This window comes from Trichosurus vulpecula, chromosome 5 (assembly GCF_011100635.1).
Source record: "Trichosurus vulpecula isolate mTriVul1 chromosome 5, mTriVul1.pri, whole genome shotgun sequence".
NCBI lineage: Eukaryota > Metazoa > Chordata > Mammalia > Diprotodontia > Phalangeridae > Trichosurus > Trichosurus vulpecula.
The window spans coordinates 57029337-57053218 of NC_050577.1; the positions used below are offsets into that span (position 1 = coordinate 57029337).

The 23882-nt window shown below is 35.9% G+C and overlaps 1 protein-coding gene across 1 annotated transcript in view; it reads right to left on the reverse strand.

The window, feature by feature from the left end:
* The window catches only part of HACD1 (3-hydroxyacyl-CoA dehydratase 1), a 36543-nt gene continuing 12661 nt past the window's right edge, over window positions 1-23882 (reverse strand). The window contains exons 2-7 of the mRNA XM_036761859.1: window positions 19688-19805; window positions 19468-19486; window positions 19104-19192; window positions 13994-14115; window positions 8227-8405; window positions 1-1968 (exon numbers count right to left, since the gene is read on the reverse strand). Coding sequence (XP_036617754.1) covers window positions 1886-1968; window positions 8227-8405; window positions 13994-14115; window positions 19104-19192; window positions 19468-19486; window positions 19688-19805 — 610 coding nt within the window. The 3' untranslated portion in view covers window positions 1-1885. The remainder of the gene's footprint in view (window positions 1969-8226; window positions 8406-13993; window positions 14116-19103; window positions 19193-19467; window positions 19487-19687; window positions 19806-23882) is intronic.

Consider the following 23882-nt stretch of genomic DNA (forward strand, 5'->3'; position numbering starts at 1 on the left):
TGTATAAAACATTAAAATAGTTTAATAAGTGAAATGATAGCACCTTTGATCACCAACTTGTTTTAAAAGAGAATAATTGGCAAAAAAAAAGCTTCTGAAATACCAACATCCCTACTACATTAAAGAATTTCGAAAGACGATCTATAAAATGAAACAAATAATTTTGAAAAATAAGATTATATCTATTGACTGTAAATGTAAACAATACAGTATGTTGAAAGCCAAACTTTAATCCATGACTCTAAGGGTTCCCCCCCATCATATGATAATCTCTCTAAAGTAGGTCAAACAGTTGCCCAAATCACTTTATTATGAGAAGAAATTAATAACAACCAAAAACTTAGGAAGGTCATCTTAAAAATTAAAATAAATTTTAAAAAATTTATCTAATAGACATGTAAATTACAACTATTTATACAGAGAAGAATTTGGGATAAGACGGGAAAGGTCTTTCTTAAAGAGGGTTTAGTTATGTATGCAAAGAACCTTGTTATTAAGCACTTTTTTTTTCCTTAAAAGGGGTACTATGGTATAGAGACTGATAATAGAATTATAACAAGGTTGTATTGTGGAAGTATGTACTTATTTTTATTTTTTCTAACTCCTTTGACTCCTGAGAAACAGGAGAAAAAAATATCAGACAAGTAAAAAGTACTAAGCTAACTTTGGGGGTAAGGGTAGGTATCCAAATAAACTTAAATATTCTTCTTAGAAACTGATATCAACAGGTTGAACACATTGTTAAAGATCACATACACCTAAAGCCAGAATTAGAGATAGAATAGACTAGGTGCAGGGTAGGCAGCAGCTTGGCAATGAAAGGTGAGTGGGGACAAAGGGGAGGCACTTATCAATATCAATATCATATTTAAAAGACACATATTTTTTAATTGCAGAGAGTTCCATGTTGCCTGGCAGGTAGGCATTTCTTTTGTGATCCTTCAAGTCACATGAGTTAAAGCCAAGACTTAAAATCTCCAGTGGACAGAAACATCCAGTGGGCACAATTTTCAAATTCAGGGGGACCCAAAGTGTCAAACCTCGCCTAAAGCACACAAATGCCTGGCCCTGCACTTATATTAAACCCCTCAGTATAAGCAATTCAGTGACCACTTGTCATTTTTGCTAACTTTATAATTTTAGAGGACAGAGTCCTCCTCACAGCCAGGAAGCCCTGGATTCGTCAATTAACTTCTCAGTACCCTGACAACTTTCTAAGACTAAAAGTGTCAAAATACTAGCAAATCTTCATTGATAATTGGTAATCTTCATCCAGGACTTCCTGAGACCCACAAAAAAGTTCTGCTATAAAAACAGCACATGTCCCTCCTGCACCACCACAGATCATATACTTTATTTCATAGCTGGACAAATCAAATTAGACAAATATCAATACATTATTAAAGAAATTTATCATCTTGCATTTACTTGAGCTAACAAATGTCACCTGAATGGTACTCATTCCCACTCCTATAATATTAAGTCACTAAACTAATTTGTTAACATTGATTTTAAAAGACTATGCATTTTTTCAAGGAAAACACATTACTAATATTATTGAGGAATTTTTTTAAGTAACATTCCTATTTTATGCTTATCACATTAACTCTTAATGACTCCTGATACCTATTAGATATTTAATAATAAAAATCCATTTAACATTTTATGGTTGATATTTCCATAGAACTTACTGCCTTTAAAAGAACATGGCATAACCTGAGGTAAAAAAAATGGTAAATATGAAGTCTTCAGTTAACATTTAGGAAATAATACAATCCAGGGTATTTCAAGGTTTATTCTTGTTATTAAACATGGATGATGATGAGGATCAAAGAGTTTCTGTAAAAATCCTTATTCTGAAAAAGCACCTTCCTCATAGGGACATTCAATCATCTTTTTCCACAATCACCTCTCCATGAAGCACCTTTCTCCTTTGCCGCAGCATGTGAAAATAGAGCTGTGGGAACACTTGGTTGAAAAGACAAAACAAGGAAAAATCTGATAATGCTGAAAGTTAATGATATTAGAATTATGTAAACAGCTACCTACTGAAAAGAACAAAGATTGAGAGCAAATGAATCTCTATGTATACACACATATGTATATATCTCATGCGTACACAGAATATTGTATAAAATGTATATTCATATTTATATATAATAACAACCGGCATTAACATAATATTTTAAGGTTTTCAAAACACTGTGCCAATATCATTTTATCTTAACCTCACAACAACCCTGGGAGCTAGTTGGTGTTATTATTCCCCTTTTATGGATGATAAAGCTGAGGCAGACAGAGGTTAATTTATTAAACACTTACTATGTGTTAGATACTGTGCTTGGCACTAGGGATACAAATACAAAGAATATATATACATATATACACATATACACATATATATACATACATGTATGTGTATATATATGTGTGTGTGTATATGTATACATACAAAAACACATGGATATGTGTGTTTAAATATCTGTACATATCAGAGAGAAACAATAAAGGTAACACACTTGAGGCCAACCTCTTTATTTTACGGATAAGGAGATTTAGTCAATTTGTCCAAAGTGGTAGAGTCAGAGCTGACATTTGAACCCAGGTCTTCTGTTTCCATGTTCATAACTCATTTCATCACCTTGAAAATGCTTAGCTCAAGGGGAACTAAAAGTTTCAAGTTCTTTGGGTACAGGCAAGGTTGGTATGTTCTTATGTTTTATATGTAGGGATCTTAATATATATAATCCACACACATTTGATAGTAAAAGAGTATCTCGGGTGCTACTTCATACTAAAGTGTAGTAACACTTAACACCAGTTAAGTTGATTCTCATGTAACCAGAGCACTTAAATCACAGGTACCATCGTCAACAAAAAGCTTAGACTTTCCACATCTCAAAAGTTGCCAGTCTGAAACTTTTAGATAAATAGAACATTTTCAGAAACTACATGAAATGATTGGAAAAGTCCCCATTTCTCTCTATCCATTGACAAGTAATCCTCCCAAGGACTTCCTTTTCTTGCCTCATTGAAGGTGCCAGGAAAGAATCTGGCACCTTTTTGGGTTGGGATGTTTGCCTGGTAGCCTGCCTACTAAGGGATAGCAACAAGTACTGCTACTTTATTGATGGAGAAAAAAGATTAATCTCATCTTTGTTTCAGTTCTTTCTGGTTCTGATAGAACTCAATGCTGCCAGGGTATAGTTATAGAAAATATGGAGGGCAAAACTCTTTAAACACACAACCCAGATTTTGAATCAGCTTTGTTATCTGAAAAGTTTAATATTATGAAATTCCAAGCAGGTCTGTGCTATACTTCTATTTTCTAATGAAACATGGTAAAGGTAGGTGGCACATTGGGTTGAGTACTGTTCTTAGAGTAAGGAAAGACCTGAGATGAAATCTTTCTCCAGACACTTCTAGCTGTGTGAGCCAGGTTAAGTTAGATATTGTCTTGATTTTTTTTTTAAAGGAAAGATAACGGAGACTGCAAATTACTAGTCAAAAAGCTTGAGTTTGATTTGTGGCTAAATTCTAAAATTAATTATTAAGGGGATGGTTAATGAACAACTTAAAAGGTAACAGTTATCAAAAAAATATAGAATGGTTTCATCAAGAATAGGTCACATGGGGTGGAGCCAAGATGGTGGCTGAAAAGTAGGGACCAGCATGAGCTCTCCGCCAAGTCCCTCCAAAAACCTATAAAAATGGCTCTGAACCGATTCTAGAACTGCAGAACCCACAAAACAGCAGAGGGAAGCAGGGATCCAGCCCAGGAAAGCCTGGATGGTCTCTGGGTGAGGTCTACCCCACACGGAACTGGGAGCAGAGCGGAGCAGAGCCCAGTGTGGGCGGTGCGGACCAACCATACTAGGAGCTGGGTGGAGCGTGCCCTAGTGCCCTGAATCAGTGAGCTGCAGCAGTTACCAGACTTCTCAACCCACAAACACCAAAGACAACAGAGAAGGTTAGTGGGAAAAGCTGCGGGAGTGGAAAGAGTTCGAGGTTTGGCTACCACCCTGGGGGCAGCGGAGGTGGGGCAGCTACAGAACTACAACTGCAGTTGCTTCTGTCCCCAGGCCCACCAGGTGGGAGGAATTAAGTGGCAGATCAGAGCAGGAGTGTACAGCCTGCTGAAGATCTAAGTCCAGTCTGGGTTGGGGGTTCTTGGGGAAGGAGGAGTGCTGTTGTGGCAGAACTGGCGCATCCCCCCAAGCTTGGAATATAGAACTCTTTAGTCTACAAGTAGTCATACCCCACTGAAAAACTCAAGGGTCAAGTTAGTTGGTTGGCAATATGGCCAGGCAGCGAAAATGCACCCACATTCAGTCTCAGACTCTGGAATCTTTCTTTGGTGACAAAGAAGACCAAAACATACAGCCAGAAGAAGTCAACAAAGTCAAAGGGCCTACAACAAAAGCCACCAAGAAAAACATGAACTGGTCTCAGGCCATGGAAGAGCTCAAAAAGGATTTGGAAAAGCAAGTTAGAGAAGTAGAGGAAAAATTGGGAAGAGAAATGAGAAGGATGCGAGAAAACCATGAAAAACAAGTCAATAACTTACTAAAGGAGACCCAAAAAAAATGCTGAAAAATACACTGAAGAAAACAACACCTTAAAAAATAGACTAACTCAAATGGCAAAAGAACTCCAAAAAGCCAATGAGGAGAAGAATGCCTTGAAAGGCAGAATTAGGCAAATGGAAAAGGGGGTCCAAAAGACCACTGAAGAAAATACTACTTTAAAAATGAGATTAGAGCAAGTGGAAGCTAGTGACTTGATGAGAAATCAAGATATTATAAAACAGAACCAAAGGAATGAAAAAATGGAAGACAATGTAAAATATCTCATTAGAAAAACCACTGACCTGGAAAATAGATCCAGGAGAGATAATTTAAAAATTATTGGACTACTTGAAAGCCATGATCAAAAAAAGAGCCTAGATATCATCTTTCAAGAAATCATCAAGGAGAACTGCCCTGATATTCTAGAGCCACAGAGCAAAACAGAAATTGAAAGAATCCATCGATCGCCTCCTCAAATAGATCCCAAAAAGAAATCTCCTAGGAATATTGTCGCCAAATTCCAGAGCTCCCAGATCAAGGAGAAAATACTGCAAGCAGCCAGAAAGAAACAATTTGAGTATTGTGGAAACACAATCAAAATAAACCAAGACCCAACAGCTTCTACATTAAGAGATCAAAGGGCTTGGAATACGATATTCTGGAGGTCAATGGAGCTAGGATTAAAACCAAGAATCACCTACCCAGCAAAACTGAGTATCATGTTCCAAGGCAAAATATGGACTTTCAATAAAATAGAGGACTTTCAAGCTTTCTCAGTGAAAAGACCAGAGCTGAATAGAAAATTCGACTTTGAAACACAAGAATCAAGAGAAGCATGAAGAGGTAATCAAGAAAAAGAAATGCAAGGGACTTACTAAAGTTGAACTGTTTTGTTTACATTCCTACATGGAAAGATGATGTGTAAGATTCATGAGACCTCAGTATTAGGGTAGCTGAAGGGAATATTCTCATATATATATATACATATATATATGTTTATGTACATATATGTATATGTGAGTGTGTATATATATATATATATGTATGTGTATATATACAGAGAGAGAGAGAGAGCGGGCACAGGGTGAGTTGAAGATGAAGGGAAGATATCTAAAAGAAATAAAATCAAATTAAGGGACGAGAGAGGAATATATCTAAAAGAAATAAAATCAAATTAAGGGATGAGAGATGAATATATTGAGAGAGGGAGATAGGAAGAGATAGAATGGGGTAAATTATCTCGCATAAAAGTGGCAAGAAAAAGCAGTTCTGTAGGAAGGGAAGAGAAGGCAGGTGAGGGGGAATGAGTGAATCTTACTCTCATCAGATTTGACCTGAGGAGGGAATACCATACATACTCAATTGGATAACTTACCCCACAGGAAAAAAGGAGGAAGAAGAAGATTAAAAAAAGGGGGGGGAATGATAGAAGGGAGGGCAGATGGGGGTGGAGGTAATCAAAAACAAACACTTTAGAAAGGGGACAGGGTCAAGGGAGAAAATTCAATAAAGGGGGATAGATTAGGAAGGAGCAAAATATAGTGAGTCTTTCACAACATGAGTATTGTGGAAGGGTTATATATAATGATACACATGTGGCCTATGTTGAATTGCTTGACTTCTTAGGGAGGGTGGGTGGGAAGGGAAGAGGGGAGAGAATTTGGAACTCAAAGTTTCAAAAACAGATGTTCAAAAACAAAAACAAAAAAAGTTTTTGCATGCATCTAGAAAATAAGATACACAGGCAATGGGGCGTAGAAATTTATCTTGACCTACAAGAAAGAAAGGGAAAAGGGGATGGGAGGGGAGTGGGGTGACAGAAGGGAGGGCTGACTGGGGAACAGGGCAACCAGAATACATGCCATCTTGGAGTGGGGGGAGGGGAGAAATGGGGAGAAAATTTGTAATTCAAACTCTTGTGAAAATCAATGCTGAAAACTAAATATATTAAATAAAGAATAGGTCATGCAAGACTAGCTTCATTTTCTCAGTGGGGCCAATCTCATTTTCTCAATTCTCAATACAGCCAGTTCTCAATATCACCAACTTGATACATCAGGAGAGTATTATTAGACATCGTTTACCTAGCAAATTGTTTTTTAAGTTAATTTAAAGCAAATTTGACAAAGCTTCTCAAGTTCTTCTTGAGGAAAATAATGGGGTGAGGTAAGTCATTTGATAGTACATTGATGTGGAATGGAAATGGTTAAACATAAATTCTAGTTATTAGAGGTTCGATGTCAATTTAGAAGGGAGTCTCTAGTGTAATGTCCCAGGGATCTATGCTTGGCCCTGTGCTGTTGAATATTTTTATCAATAATACGCTAATAATAAAAGCTTCCACGGCATGTTTATCAAGATTTTTTTAGAGAAGGATGAAACGAAGAAGGCTTATCTGATAGTAAAGTCAACAAGAATAATCCATATCTAATGAAATACAGTGAATATACGGGGCTTTCCTGGGTCATGTAAGCAACAAGATGGTGGACTAGAAATTTTCTCCAATTCTCACAACCTTTCAAACTCTCCAGAACAGAAATTATGTGCCAAAGATAAAACAACTTCAACTATCTCCACGGTCTGGGACACCCAGAATCCAAGAGAAGGTAAAAAGCCAAATGAACAAAAAGAATCCACTACCCAAAATTAAATATAATGAATAAAATATTTGGTCTAAATATTGCCTCCATTTTCCCCCACACCTGGCTCACATAAAGCTTGTGTTTAGACTTTAAATAACATTCTTTTTCAGTATAGAATTATATAGATAGTTCACCCTTTGAAAGAAATCTTATTTTAGGCATGTATCCTATTTTGATATACACACATATATGCAACATGTATGTGCTTACATAATGTAAACATCAATTTCATATTATAACAAATAGAGGAAGATAGGCATTTATGTCTCCCCCCTCTGAAAAAAAAAGAGAGAGACTTCTAGGAGAGAGAGGGTGGGGGAGAGAGACTTTTAGAATAAGGAAAAGGGAAAATGTTTAGTGTCAGAGGAACTTTGTTCAATCCTGGCTCTACCGCTTGCTACTTCTGTGCTTTTGGACAAGTTATTAAACCTCTCTGGGTCTCAATTTCTTCATCTTTAAAATGAGGGGGTTGGGCTAAATCATCTTTTACATCCCTTCCAGACCTGGAGTCAGGAAGACTCATCTTCCTAAGTTCAAATGTGGCCTCAGACACTTCCTAGCTGTGTGACCCTGGGCAAGTCACTTAACATATTTGCCTCAGTTTCCTCATCTGTAAAGTGAGCTGCAGAAGGAAATGGCAAGCCAATCCAGTATCTCTTCCAAGAAAACCCCAAATGGGGTCACAAAGAGTTGGCTATGACTGAAAAACAACATGTGCCTAGCACTGTGCTAAACACTGGGGATACAAATAAAGACAACAAAACAAATCAAAACCCAGTTTCTGCCCTCAGGAAGCTCCCAATTTAATGCGGGAGATAACATATAAACAACAATATACAAACATGCCATATATACAATTAAAAAAGAGAAAAGGGAGGTTTTACTACATTTATCTGTAAATATCTACTTCATAACTTCACCTATTGAACTACATTATTGTAACAACGCCAAAAATTAAACTATTGTAGAAAAGAATCCCAAATCCCAAATCAAAGTAGTAATGAACACATACTTACATGGTATGTAGGAGGCCATAGTTATAAGAAGGAAGTAATAATAGTCAAAGGAAACATTGTACTTGTTAGGAAGTCTTAGTGAAAACATTCCTGTCTTCTTTACATAGGGTAAGGCTGCATAAATAGTGAGAAGTTCACCGACAACTCCAACAGGATACAAGATGATAAAAAAATTATATCTGCAAAAAAAAAAACAAAAAACCAGAGAATTATTTTCTAACAAATAACTCAAATCTAATTTCTGTGATTTCTTGTAGTTGCAGAACTACTTAAAACATCTCTCCCTCTGCCAACACTTGACAAATTAAAATGAGTCTTAGAACAGTTTTCTAGTTAGTAAGTCAAGTTCTCTTAACAGGATCTTAATAGGATAATAACAATTCAAATTTGCATAGTGCTTTTAGGTTTGCAATGCTTCTAACAACAACTCCATAAGCTTGGTAATTCCAGCGTTTCTATCATTATTTTTTAAGGGGGAAACTTCAAGCTTAGAAAATTAGGTAACTTACATGTCCACACATATATATGGTAAGTATGTGGCGGGGGGGGGGGGGGGGGGGGGGGGGGGGAAGGGGAGGAGAAGGATCTGATCTCCTGAATCTAAGTCTATCTAGTACTTTTTCCTCTGGCTCTTGCATAATTAGTACTACGAGTGTATAATTGGTTCTTCTTCATTTACATTATTCAAATGATTTAAAAAATAAAAACTACCACCACCGCTACCATGTTGATACAGTACATGTCAGAATTTCTACATATAATGGAAAGATGGTCTTTGAATTTGGTGCTATATAGAACAGTCTTGCTCATGATCCTACTAGTTTATTTTTGTATTTGTATATTTATATTAATAAATACTTTTAAATCTTATATACTGACAGTGATAGTGAGGTACATAGGTTATTGTTAAGTCATTTTTCAGTCACATTTGAATCTTTGTAACCCCATTTTGGGTATCAAAGTATCAAAGATCTTGGAGTGGCTTGCCATTTCCTTCTCCAGCTTATTTTACAGATGAGGAAACTGTGGCAAACAGGGTTAAGTGACTTGCCCAGGGTCACACAGCGAGTAAGTATCTGAGGCTGGATTTGAATTCAGGAAAATAAGTCTTTCTGACTCCACACCTGGCACTTTATCCACTGTGCCACCCAGCTGCCCATTTACAAACCTTGAAATTTCCAAAGTTATAAAAAGTTTTTATTTAAATAGAGAATTTTAAAAAAATAAATCTTTGTTACTTAAACATTCATTTGCTGACTTGTTTTTGCAAAAACTGATTTTTATTACTTTGTGGGAGTTATTAAATTGAAGTCAGAAAAGGAATCTATGTGGCACTTTCAGCTATTTAGCTGTGCTACAGTAATAGCACAGCTGAAACTAGGGTAAGGAAAAAGTGTTATGCGTGACAATTTCATTTCCTTCCTGGTGCCTGTTAGATGTCTTTCCCTTTTCTACCAAAACTTGGAGAAAAAAAAATTTTTAATGATGTAACTCTTTAGCAGGAATATCTTTAAATGCCACAAGATGGAGTGAAAACCATTTTTCTATGATCTATTTGATACTGATTGTAACATAATTAAGTTTAACAGCCTTGTGGAAAAGAGAACAAATAAATTCATCTCTTTTTTTATTCAGTTTTAGAAAGGGAAACAACAACCAAAATCAGGGAAAAGTTGAAAAGGTAAAAGTTTAAAGGATTTCCTGTCTTCTTGTAAGTTCCTGACTTTTTAAAAAAAACACTTTATCTGAAACTCAAGTAAATGTGTGCCTAGAAAAAAAAAAAACCTAAAATCATGTGCTAGAGATGAAAACACCCTTCCTCCCCACAATTAGCATAGCTGGCTGACTGGCAAAGTAAAAAAAAATTGTAAAGAAAAAAAGAATTATTCAAAAAATAGAAAGCCTAAATGGGGTGGATTTGGAAGCTCAGAAAGGAACTGAAGATCAGATAGAAACTAGAAATTAGGTGGACACTTTGAAAGCATTTGAAACCATTCTTTAAATCTATGAATGAAGGAATATAGATAATAAGGAGGATTACTTGACCAAAGATTCACTCAGGTCAATGACACACAAAAAAATGTATTTTAGGAACTTGAAAAGTATAGAATTAGCATTCAGCAGGGGAGGGGCAACTGGTAAAACTGCACAGAAGAGCACATTGAAGAGAACTGATCAGGTCAGCATTATGGGGAACAAGGCTAAGATTGGATGGAAGATGTTGGCCTGGATGTCTATCTCCCCCTTCTCTCCTCTGAACTTAAGCTCATAAGTCTGGAAAAGATATTTTCCTAGATGACTTTTCCTTTTTTGTCTTAAAAGTCTCTTTCTTCTTTAAAATGCTGTAATATAAAATGGAAATATACATATATTGGTATGTCCCTAAAGTGAGATCTCTTTGAAAGTAATCGATATGTATGATAATATATGTATATGTGTGTGTGTATATATATATGTATATATATATATAATTATTTTTATCTGTACTTTAGTCCAAAAATGATTTATTTATCATTGATCTTCAGTAGAATAAAGTTCCCTACCCTTTGTGGTAGTTCAGTTGTTTCAGACCAGTTCAACCCTTCACGACCCCATTTGGTGGTTTCTTAGCAAAGATACTAGAGCAGTTTGCCATTTTCTTCAGCAGTGGATCTAGTGGATCCATTTTAGCAGGTAATCACAGATTAAGTGACTTATCCAGGGTCACACAGCTAGGAAGGGCCTGTGACTGGATTTGAACTCGGGTCTTCTTGCTTTCTGGCCCAGTGCTCTACCCACTGAGCCATCAGGTACCTCCCTATCCTTAGAAATATATTAAATCATTGTCCCTTGGAGTCAGTAAGCATTCCAAATGAAATGAGAATAAACTGTGTGATTTATTTTTTAAATATGCATTTTTAAAAGAATGTATAGAATGACTATTCATTCAATAAACTTCTAACAGGGCCTCAATAGGAAAATTAATTGATCACCACCTAGACTTGCACTGAAAAAGGCATAATGTTTCCTGATATGATGTCAGAATTCTTAAGTGTGATTGCTATCATGTGTTAAGATCAAAAAAAATTTTTTTTAGAGGAAACACATATTTGAAAATAAAATGAAAGCCAGAGGGAAAATGTGATTCATTATACAAACATTTACTTTACTTACTACTTATTCAGAACAGTAACTAATAGGCAAATTTAAGTTATGCAAACATAATACCACACCAAAACATAATACCATATGTTTAGGCATACGAAATAATTTTCCACAAATTTAAGAGATTCTAAAACAAATTATTGTTAAGAGGAATGTCCAATATTTTGAATAGATATAGACTTATAAATATAACTTCAATTTATTTATAGGATTGACAGATGTATTTAGAAAGGAATGCAAATCTTAATGCCCACCAAAAACCAAGGCATGCAACATCTTCATGCTCCACTCATAGGCTTGATTAAATGCAAATAGACCCAAGTAACATGAAATAGATGAAATGAACACATGCACTTTGAAACAGTATAAACCTAGAGTATATCATTTAATAGTAAGGCAAGCAATGCAAAATGTTTTTAAAATATCACATCCAACATGCAATTTTTAAAATGGAAATCAAGTAACAGTAGTGTTTTTTAAAACATTTTCAGAAATTTAGTCAAGGCATAGAGAAGCAATTAATTACTCACTAAAAGGCAGCGTGGCAAAGCAATGAAAGCTAGAGCAAGGGCCTGGAAGAAATGTACAATGAACATTCCTTAACCTGGCCAGATGTTTGGTTTTCAAGGCAGCATTGAAATAGGAAACTTTTTTATGAACAGACAGGTAAATGAAGGTGTAGAGGTTGAGATCAAGCTTGAAAAAGAATTGGAAACATAAATGATATTCATAAATGACAATAATATCCAAAAAAGAATTGATCACATAACTTACTAATGAAACCTAATTGCATTTTTTAAAAAAACAGCTCTCTGTAAAGAAACAGGTTGATTGTTTAAAAGGCCCAATAGCTGCAAGTGAATGTAAAATGTGCATGGGAAATGAAAATGCCACCTCCAACACACATATAAGATGGTAGTGAAGTCTTCAAATGAAAGGTATTAGAACTTCAGAAGCATATTTGCATACGAGCTGTGAATATCTAATATTTTCTCCGACAATTCAACTAGCTGTATTTTTCCCTTGCACACATAGGCATTTAATAAACATTTGTTCAATTGAATTTATTCCTGTCTCAGATAAGCTAATTCATTATTGAAATGTCAGTACTTTTAAGATATTTAATTATTTAGAAGAATAAGCTCTCAAAGTACATTTGGCTCTGAAACCTGCCCAATTCAATCAAAGAATAATCCCAAGACCAAAGTTTAGGAATATCCTGAGAGTTTCAAGTTTGAAACATCATAAGAGGAGATCATAAACATTTTATTTTATTTTGGAAATAAAGCAAGAACCAGAGAGAAATGTATAAAGTAAAAACCCCTCTGCACTATTTGATTCTATTATTCCTTGAAAGTGGAATGAATAAATCTCTGGATATGATTTACTCTCAGAAGTGCAATAAGACATGTAGCTTATTTACCCTTTGTTTTACATAGTAAATTTATGATGTATTGAGATAGCAAAAGAATTTAGCTAGAACAATTCGATCTCATATCTTACAAAACTATATACAGTTATCCCTTCCATAATGTGGGAGTTAAGGGCATGGAGCCCCTGGGATATGGAAAATCTGCATAACATTTTTTGGCCTTCCCTTTGTACCAGAGTAGAATTAAGAATTTTTCTTTTATGGGGTGTTTATGGTACATTATTGTAAAATTTGGGTTGATATTATATGATACTATACATATATTTTATGCATTTCTGAGTTTCTAAACTTTTTCTGTGTCATCTGCTGGCCTTCACCTGTCATCTGCAGCTGCTGCAAAACTTCCAAAAAATTTCCATTTAATTTGTTATGCCGAACTGCAATAAACTGAAATTGTGATGCAAAAGGTCATGATGTGGAAGGGAAAAACTGTATAGTATGACTATACCTAACTGGAAGGTATATGACTATACCTAACTAAAGAACCACTAAGTGGTGATTTACTGTGATGGATTTCTTAAGTAATTATGGTTTATCTACATACAGAACAAACAACACAAATAGAATTTGACTTTATAAAGGGCTCTAGTATCTTACCAATAGTGAATAACACTATTTTTGTAAATAAAGGACAAAAGATATTGAAACAGATTTACGTGAATGTCAATTCTTCAAGTAAAAGACATTCTATATCTTACTAGAATTTAAACTGAATTTTATGCCATTTAACACAAAATTCTTTGTATTTCTAAAATAGTAATTTTAATGGACTTGAAAATTTTATATTGGGCTTTAACATTAAAAAAGAAAGACTGAAGTTTTATTTTGGGTCAGTAAAATATAGATTCAAAACATGTTGGAAATATAAAGTACCTTAGAGATAATTTAGTCTGACTTCCTCAGTTTATAGGTGAAGAATTTTTTAAGTCCAGAAGAGGAGAAATATCTTGTCCAAGGTTATATAATATTTTTAATGTTCCTAGCCTGAAGAAATGTTTACATAGTTTGAAACGTTAAAATAATTCACACTATTAAATTAAGTTACACAGTTTTTAGAATGCAAATTATAACATTTCTAAAATAAAGAATGACAGTATCCTATTGACATGTGGCCAAAACTCAAATTCTGTTCTTTGATGTTAGCTCAGCATTCATGAAATAAACATGCACAAAACTGCAAGACATCTCCACCTGGCCCATTTAATGAAGTATGGCAAGTGGTTCAGAAGATTGAATGTGTAGAAGGAATATCGAGTAATCTCTGTCACAGTCCACGCCACCAGAAAAAGTACCACACTGTCCTCATTCTGGATCTGCAGAATTATAAAGAATCAATAGCATCTTTGGTGGAAAACTACATTTTTAGCTTTAAATTATTCATTCATAGAAATTTTAAGGGGACACAAAGTTAATGCCTTATTGGAAAAGGTATACTTTATAAAAATAGACATTGAGTTATAACTATCTTACCTACACACTAGCCACTTGCGCAGTCTCCTATTCCATTTGACCCCACCCCATACACCAACTTATTCCAGACAACAACCAAGCTGTCATGGAACAATGGCACCACCTTTTGGTCAGCATAGAAAGGTCTGAACCTCTGACATGTCTCCCACATAACACTTCCTTTCTTCACCCTTAAGGGAACCATACTTAAGAAAATCAAGTGACAAAGACTATTAAAAGATTGTCATCTAGGGCAAAACATGTGCAGGAGTGTTTTTGTTTAATTATTGACCATTATTTGCTCTCAATTTTCTCCTTTCACCACTCATATTAATTTTGCCTCAGTAAAAGTCTTTTTTTATGTATTTCTTTTAACCATCTTATTCTCTCTTCCACCTCTTACCTGGTTCTCTCAGGAAATTTTCTCAAGACTTTTTCTCAATTTTCTCAAGCTTAATTTATTCTGGGAGTTAAATAATGACCTGAATCATGACTAAGTGTAAGAAGAATGTTACAATACACCTGAATTAAGGGAAAAGAAACCAGAAGTTTTGAATTGAAATGAAGATGTAATATCAGTACAGAAAAAAAAAATTGACAGTGCTAAGAAATTCCTCTTAGAATTTCTACAGAAATCTTTAACTCTTCTCCTTTTTCTCTAATTAAAGCACTGGTTTTGGAGATTTTTTTTTGCAAAGACAGAGGACCTGTTTCTTATGTGTGGTAGGGGGGGAGATTTAAGGGGAAAGGAGCTAGTTCCTAATAGTAATAGAATATACATTTTTAAGAGCAGGGTTTTTTTTTGTCTTTCTATTTCCAGTGTCTAGCACAATGCCTAGAACAGTAGATATTTAGTAAATGCTTATTAACTCATTGATACAACAGAATTTTTTTTTTTACTTTTTCAATGCTAACATATAGTATTTCTACTATATTGTGGGCTAGATAGACTTTGTGGCCTAATCTAGAAAGCAAACAAGTAGCTATATAATGTTTTTCCTTCTTTGTAAGAAAAGAAAGAAAAGTGTTCTGAAATCCAAGCAAACAGTCTTCATATTAATTTTCGGAAAATAATCCATTCATAAGTTACTGAGATCTATTTTGAGGAAAACATTAGTTGATAAAATACGAAGTACGCCAAAGCCTCATTCCACTGAGAATTTGCGATTACTAAATAGATACAAATTTACTTTTATTTAGAAAACACTTTCTTTATAAATAATGCAGGCAAGCAAGAAATGTATAACTTTAAGAGGACAAATTTTTAAAAACTTTAGCACATTATTTGTAGGAAAATAACAAATAAGTATCATCTCTTCATTAAAAACTATCCTTCACCTTATTCCTGGTCTTAGAACTGCTGATGTTCCAAGGATTATTTTTAGTTATTCTAACCACTGGTCAATTTTCAGTGATTCTCATGGCAGATGGCCAGGGTGGCACTAGGCTGAGTCACTTCAAACGGGTAATAGATGGCTTCTTCCTCTCCCTCCAAACTCTCTAAATCTGTTCCTTTAAGTAGACTTTTAAAATACGTTTTAACTATGGCATTAAAAAATGAGGAAATAGATATTCCAAATGAGTAGGGCTATTTTTTGTATTAAAAGTCATCAAGCATTTATTAAGCACACAGTAAGTGCCAGGCACTATGCAAAGCACTGGGGAATACAAAGAAGGGTAAATTATGGTCCCTAACCTCAAGGATAGAAACATGAGAAAAGCAATATGCAAACAACTATGGCCATATAAGATTATAATATAAATATATACATACGTACATATATGCATATATGTACATGTATGTGTGTGTGTGTGTGTGTGTGTGTGTGTGTGTAAATTGGAGGTAATTTCAGAGGGAAAGGTTACCCTTGATGAGGAGGAGGAAAGGACTCCTGTAGAAGGTGAGATTTGAGTGGAGATTTGAAGGAAGCCATTGAAACCATAAAGCAAAGACAGTAAGGGGGAGCATTCCAGAACCTGGGGGACAGTTAATGACAATGCAAGGAATCAGAAGAGAAGAGAATAAGGAAGTTGGACCTGTTTGGACTTGTTGGATGAAGAAAAGCCTAGAAAGAAGTAAAGTACTTGGGCCTATTGATTAGCTTGAAGCCTAGTGGGAAGAGTTAGGAGATGATGAGATACTGGGGCATTGAGCCAAGTTTGCCCTCCTCTGGCTGTTTCTGTGAGTGAAGAGGAGTGAGTTCACAACCTTTGGGAACAAAGTTATAGAGGAATATATGAACTCATTAGTTGGGAAGGATTCATAATGTTATAGTAATATTTCTCAAGAGGACAAAAGGAGATGAGAGGTAGAAATCAGTGCTTTTGCCTCTTTGTCACTAACCACTCTGTTCTTTCTACTCCCTTTAAATGTTTGCTCTAGCCACTTGGTTTCTCAGGCCTTAGCCACTGTTGAAAACATATGCTCTCTCTTCAGTAACTCTTCCTGTGATTCTGTTAATGTTTTGTACCAGTGTTAATGTTTCATACTAGTAATCTCTACCTCCTGACCAGCAACCTTGCCTTGAGATGTCTTTGATGGGGTTATGGGACCCGTACCCCTAAAAGGAAAAGACTATGTCTCTGGAAATAAGCCAGACCCTGAATTTTCCCATACATTTCAAGGCATCTGATCCACCCCAGCCCACCTTGATTACTTAATTAGTTTACTTGATACTCCTTAATCCCGTCAAGATCTTTTTAGGGCTTGCACCAGGGCCCCTGAGGCTATTTATGACTCCTTAATCCCATCCAAATGTTCCCATAGTCTTTTTTGTATAAAAATCTCAGCCCTATCCTCATCAAACATACAGATTCTTAGAATCTCCCACTCCAGCTTTACAATACTGCAGATTTACTAGGAATCTGCCTGCCATGCTGGTGTTATAATAAAACCTCCATATTTTGACTGAAAGAAGACTTGATTGGTCAAATTCTTTCAAAGCAGACTCACCCTGTACCCATATATTTCAGGTTTCTCAGCACCTCAAACCACAACATCTCTACCTTCCACCCTAGAGTCTGCAATTCTGTTTGATGAGTCCATGGTCCAGACCTCCATTTAATGAGGGGGCCCAGCCATGATTTCTTTACTCCTGGCTCAATGTACTCTCTGAACTGGCCATCAGCTTTGCCCAATTATGGATACTTCTTCTTCCCCCTTGAGTTCCCCTTTATGAGCTGTCTTTTTAATGAAAGCTCCTTGAGGGTAGGGACTGTTTTGTTTGCTTGTATTGGCATCCCCAGTGCTTAGCGCAAGGCCTGGCCCATAGTTAGCAGACAATAAATGCTTTATTTATATATCTTTTATTAGAAAAACTGAGTTAATGAAAGGTTTACCCCCATACCCAGTGTGTACCAAATATTACCCATGTGGTAGTGACTGGTCAAAGAACTAAATCAGTCAAGGTGACCAAAGGATACAGGTAGATCAATTGAAGGTACTAAATCATAAAAAGGTCTACAAGGAATAGATACAAGGGACCTCTTCCCAAGTAGACTGGAAGCCAGGAGAAGTAAAAAAAAAACAAAAACGAGAGTTCATCTTCTGACAGAGAGCTTGTAAAATATAGAAAGAATGAACAAAAAGCCATGGAGATATATCCCTGTGTGGATGGGAGATCAAGGATCTATGTGGAGTGCAAAGAAAACCAGAGATCTGTTTCCAAGTATTTCAGAGCCCTCGAAGTCTGCCCAGAAGGTCAGGAGTGAGCTGTGGGGAGGGTGGGGGGGGGTGGTAAAGAGGACAAAGAAAGTTCCTATTCTTGGCTAAAGTAAGCTCTTAGCACAATAAATCAAGAATTGGCCACAGCAGGGTGCTTAGGCCACCAATTTCAGTTCTGTGTCCTCAAGATCATGAAAATTTTGTTCCAACTGAGGATATGCTCCTAGTTTTTTGTTTTTGTTTTTCAAATCAAGTCAAGTTAACAAGCATTTATTGAGCACCTACTATGTGCCAAGCACTATGCTAAGCTCTGGGGATACAAAGAAAGTAAAAAAGCAGCACCCTACCCCCTTCCCAAAGTGCTCACAGTCTAATAGAATCACCTCATTTTTACTCCTTCCCTTTTTTTCTTAACTGTTTCCTGATCCCAAATCTTTCTCATTTTTAGTTAAATTTCTTCTAACAGCTCAGTCCTTTGATTGACCAATCATATTTTCTTTTCATGTCTAGAAATACTCTATACTAAATTATTAAAAGTGAAACAGTTTAATCTAAGTAACAAATTCAAAGAAGATATAATTTCTTAACAATTCATATTAGTCCTGGGTATCACATTGTAGAAAGGAATTTGTTAAGCTAGAGAAGAGCAGCCAAAATGGGAGAAAGAGTCTAGAACCCATACAATTTTGGGATCAATGGAAATGTTTAACTTAGAAGAAGGAAGAGTCCTAAAAGACTTGATGGTTGTCTTCAAACACTTGAGAATGTGGCAAAGGGATTAGAATAGGTTCATTGTTTTTGGCCCAGGAACAAAGAGCTAAAAGCAATGGGTAGAGGGAGCTAAGAGGCAAATTTTATAACAATTAATGCCATACAAAGATGGAATTTGCTTTGGGAGGTGGGGTGTGACCCCCTACTAGAAATTTTCAAGCAAACGATGGATGACCACTTCTGGTATTTATCGTCATGTGAATTATTTTATAGCTATGATTTGAACTAAGTAGCTACTGAGGTCTCTTCCAACTCTGTAAGTTGGTGAATGTTGTTACTTAATATTAAACTAATCAACAGCAGCTAAAACCCTGATTCAGCCTGTGTCAAGTAATATTTTGACTTTTTGAAATATACTAAGCATCCCATATTATAAATCCTCCTGTAAATTACTATAGAACTAATTCACACACTTACTGGTTTTATACTGTGGGTGATAAGCCACACCATAAAGATTCTTGAACTCACTTGGACCCCAGTCACAAGTACAGACGTAGGTACAATTCCTTCAAGAGAAAAAAGAAGTCAACAGTGTCCCTTAATGAAATATTTAAATGTCTCTTAAGTGAAATATTTAATTAACCAGTGCTGGTTCTAGCAGGGGAGGACCTAAATTCAAATCCCAGCTTTATCACTTACTGCCAGTGATTATGGGCAAGGCATTTAACCTCTCTAGGCTTTTCTCATGGATGAAATAAGGGGATAGGATAGGATGACCTTTAAGATTCCTTCTGGCTCTGGCTCTGAGTCTAAGAAAGCACAAATAAAAGCAGGAACTTACCGATTATACAGTGGACTATCTGTAAGTAAATGGAGAAAAAAATGCAATTACATAACTTGAAATTTATTTTGAATCTGCAACATAAAAAGTGAGAAAGCTACGCTAAAAAATGAGAGGCTGGGTTTTAACAGCATAATAAGATCTGGTTTTCTAATCAAATGAATTTTCATATAAATTAAACAAAGAGAAATCAAGCAAGATGTAGGGATTAAAAATTTACCTCCAGCAATGCAAACGTCTGGAAAAATTTAAGTGTTTTCTGAATACTTTTGTATAAACCCTTGTGTGTTCCTTTCTCCATATAAAATCGCACCATGGCAACAGCTAGTACCAGCCACCTAGATAAAATAAAATGTATTATGAGAAACAGCAAAATTAGCACAACTGAATTTCCTCCAGCAATGCAAACACATAAACATCCAAATGCTTAATGCTTGCGTGGCTACAGACATGAGACAGCCTGATTTGGGGAATCAAAGGAGGAGGAGGAATTGGGCAAAATCTGAATCCCATTTTTGTCACTTAACTTTTATTGGCCTCAGTTTCTTTGTCTGTAAAATAGGGATGATAACAAGGAAAGTATTTTGGGAAAACCTTTAAAGTTCTATAACAGCTCATTTTTCTTTTATTATTTAGACTTGGAGCATTTTGTTCAAATGAAATGACATGCAAAGTACTTACCTCACATTTAAAAAAAAATTTAGAATTGGAGCATTTTGTTCAAATGAGATAAGACATGAAAAGTACTTTGTAAAACCTTAAAGAGATATATGAATGTGAGTTACCATTATTGGTTATTTTTGCTGTTCTTGGTCCTCTTTAAAAACTTCTGCTGGGAATATGGGCCATTGATACATATTTCAGACCCTCAATGAGTTTAATAGAATACATAAAAGAACAATCAACAAGCATTTATTATGTACCTACTAAATACATACTGGGCACTGTGCTGGGAATACAAAGATGGGGTAATGACATGTAAGTAATTTATTAAGTAAATTATTTACATAAGAGAGTAAAAACTATGTACAAAGTAAAAACAATGTAATTGGGGGCAGGGGGACTTTGGCAGCTGCAGGGAATCAGGAGAGATCTGATGGAGAAGCAGCAGTTGAATTAAGCTTCCAGGGGACCTAGCGATTCTAGCAGGTAGTGATTAAGAGAAAGTGCTTTCTATAAATGGTGTGGTGAGGGAGAGGAGAGGAGAGGGAAATTATGGACATAGAAGGCAGACATGAGAAATATAAGAGGAAGATACAAGGAAGACTAAGACATAAGAGGAAGAACAAGCATGCCAACTAGGTTGAAGGAAGAAAATGTATAATAAGCTCAGAATAAGGTAGTTTGGAGCCCGATTGTGAAGGACTTTAAATGCCAAATAAACAGAAGAGTTTGCATTTCATCCTAGAGGCAATATGAAGACACTGGAGCTTTTTGAGCCAGGGACTAACAAGGGCTAGGGCTGGATGTATAGATCTTGGAGTCACGTGCATCATGAAATGATAATTGCACTCGTGGTAAATGATGAGATTTCCAAAAGAAAGTACAGTTATCCCTTCCACATTTCGATTTTCCCCATCAAGGTTTTGATATATTGCAGGTCAGCATAAGAAATTCAATGGGAATTTTGGGGGGAGTTTTGGGGAAGCTGCAGATGACAAGAAAAAGTTTAGAAACTGAGAAGTGCAAAAAAAAAGTATAGTATTGTATAACATACCCTGTGACCAAATACTTAACCCATATTTTACAATAAAGTACTGTAGACACCCCCATAAAGGAAAAAGAAAAAAAAATTCTCTGGTAAGAAGGAAGGGCCAAAAAAATTTTATGTGGATTTTCCAGCTTTCAAGGGCACTGTGCCCCCAACCCCCTGGGATGACTATAGCACAGAAGGCCCTGGATAAGGCCTTGGGGTACACATACATATAGGGGGCTAAGATATGCATGATGATCCACAAAGGAGATCTGAGAAGGAATGGTGGGAGAGGTAGGAGGAGAACCAAGAAAGAACAGTATCATGAAAACCCATGAAGGACCAAGTATTTTGGAGAAGATGGTGGTTAACCTGGTTAAATAATACACAGAGTTATGTAAAGAATGAGGACAGAGAAAAGGTCGATGGATCTGGCAATTAAGGGTCCACAGGTGACTTCAGAGAAAGCAGCTTCAATTGAGTAATGAATCTGAAGTCAGAGATTAGGAAATAAAGAAGCGAATGAGGAGGGGGACAGTCACCTTTTTCTTTGTTTGCCTCTTTTGCTTTATTACTTGTAAAACCCTGGGTAAGCAATCAATCAACAAACACTTATTAAGTGCCTACTATGTGCCAGGTACTGGGCTATGCTAGAGACACAAAGACAAAAATTCTTTGAATTTAAGAAGTTCACAGGCAATAAATAGGCAGGTATTTCTCTGGCTATGAAAAGCAAAGGGGAATTTAGGATTATAGCTTGTGGGTAGGGGAGAGCTAAATGAAGCAGTTTTCAGAACTGAGGACACTAGAAGATGTTTTTTAGCAGCAGGGAAAGAGAAAGTAGACCAACTACACTAAAATCCAAAATTAGGCCTATTATTTGATAAACTCAGGAAATAAATTGAAACAAAAGGCCTTTAACACATGAATATGATTGTTATGTACAAAATCTGTAATGGTGAAGAAAAAAGATTTAAGACTATACTAGAAAAGTCAGAGTACAGTATAAGATATAAAGTACTGAATGAAAATAATTAATTTATATTTTAGTGCTCACTGAAAAATCAAATGCTATGCCATGTATCAGGAAACCTCATCAGATCTTTGCTTTCAAGGACTTTTATTTTAGGAAAAGATAAATTCTTAGAGCAATTTGGGGGGGGGGGCATTTATATTTTTACCATTGAATGTTTGTCAATCAGAAAGTTAATTGTTTTTGGAATAAAATATCATAGGCTTATGGCATATTGGGTAGAGCACCTTGATCCTTGATCCTTAAGCCAAAAAGATCTGGCTCCCCTGACACAATCTGGATATGTGACCCTGAGTAAGTTACTTAAAATCTCTGTGCTAAAGTAACTCTAATTACAAAGGAGGTGCTGGTTTGCTTTGTTAGGGGAGTTCCCCAGTTAATGAAATCATAGTTCCAGTTCCTATAGGCCTAGAAAACCAACTTCTTTCCCTGTCTCCCCTTGTGTTAGCCAAATCAATGCATGCTTGGAGTAATTAAGCTCTTAAATATTTGTGAAGAAGGAACTGGTTCATTCAGGGATAATACTAAACTAAAATTGAAATTGTCTTTAATACAAGTTCCCTAGTAGCTATACAGTCCTTTCACACTTTCCCAATTGCATTTGCATCTTCTATCTCTTTTCAGCCTTACAACATCCAAATGAAGAAAAGATGAAAACATGAGATTGTCACTTTTCCATGGCCTCGCAGAAAGCAAAGGGGGGATAGAATTCAGCTATCACTTCCACTTCCCCTAAGTCTTCTGGGAAAACCCATATTCCTTTCCAAAAGTAAGAATTACATTCCAGTAGAATGTAAACTCCTTGAGGGCAAGAACTGGTTCATTTTTGCCTTAGTATCCCAGGGACCTAGCACAGCATGTGACACACAGTAGGTGCTTAAATAAAAGCTTGTTGAATTGACTTAGTAGTTGACCACATCTACCACCAATTTCCCAAGGTGATTTTAAACCACCTTTCAGTTTGACTCTATCCTATCCTATGAAACATATTCTTAAAACCATCTTTCTTCACAGAAAATATATTTTTAAAAAACTAGGCCAAGGACTTCACAAGTTTTAGCTTAAGAACGGGAATGCTTTTTACTTAGAACAATTACACATGTAACACCTTTAGGGAGGGTGTTAACCTGAACAGGAAACCTGAAATTATATTTGCTGTTGCTTTCGGAAAACCAAAAGCAGTGACCAATATTGCATTAGGCACAACCCCAGAATCCAACCTATATTTAACAAAAGTGTGTTTTTCTGGTGTGATGTTCCAGTCACCTTGCAGAGGAATGTTATTTACAACCCTAATGAAAGCTTTTGAGCTAGAGGGGCTGAGAACTAGATAACCCAATTGTGCTCAATGTCTTAAAATGCAATTCTCTATCTTCATGTGCGTGCTAACCATCGATGTGGCATTCTCTCATACGGCACAGGGCATAATTTCTGCATTTGCTTTCTTTTTAAGATCTTCTTTGGGCATGTTGCTTCCCTCTCTAAGTCTCTTATTTCTTCAACTGTAAAGTGAAGGCACTGGGGGGCAGTTAAGCAAATTGTAGCAGAGGAATGTGATGGCCTAAAAGGACTGGTGAATGTGAATTCGAGGAAATGGGAAAACCCTTCTAAGCATGGAACAAAGAAACCAGGGAGGAAAAACCAAATATACTGTGGCTATAAAAATGTAAATAAAGACATTAAAAGGCA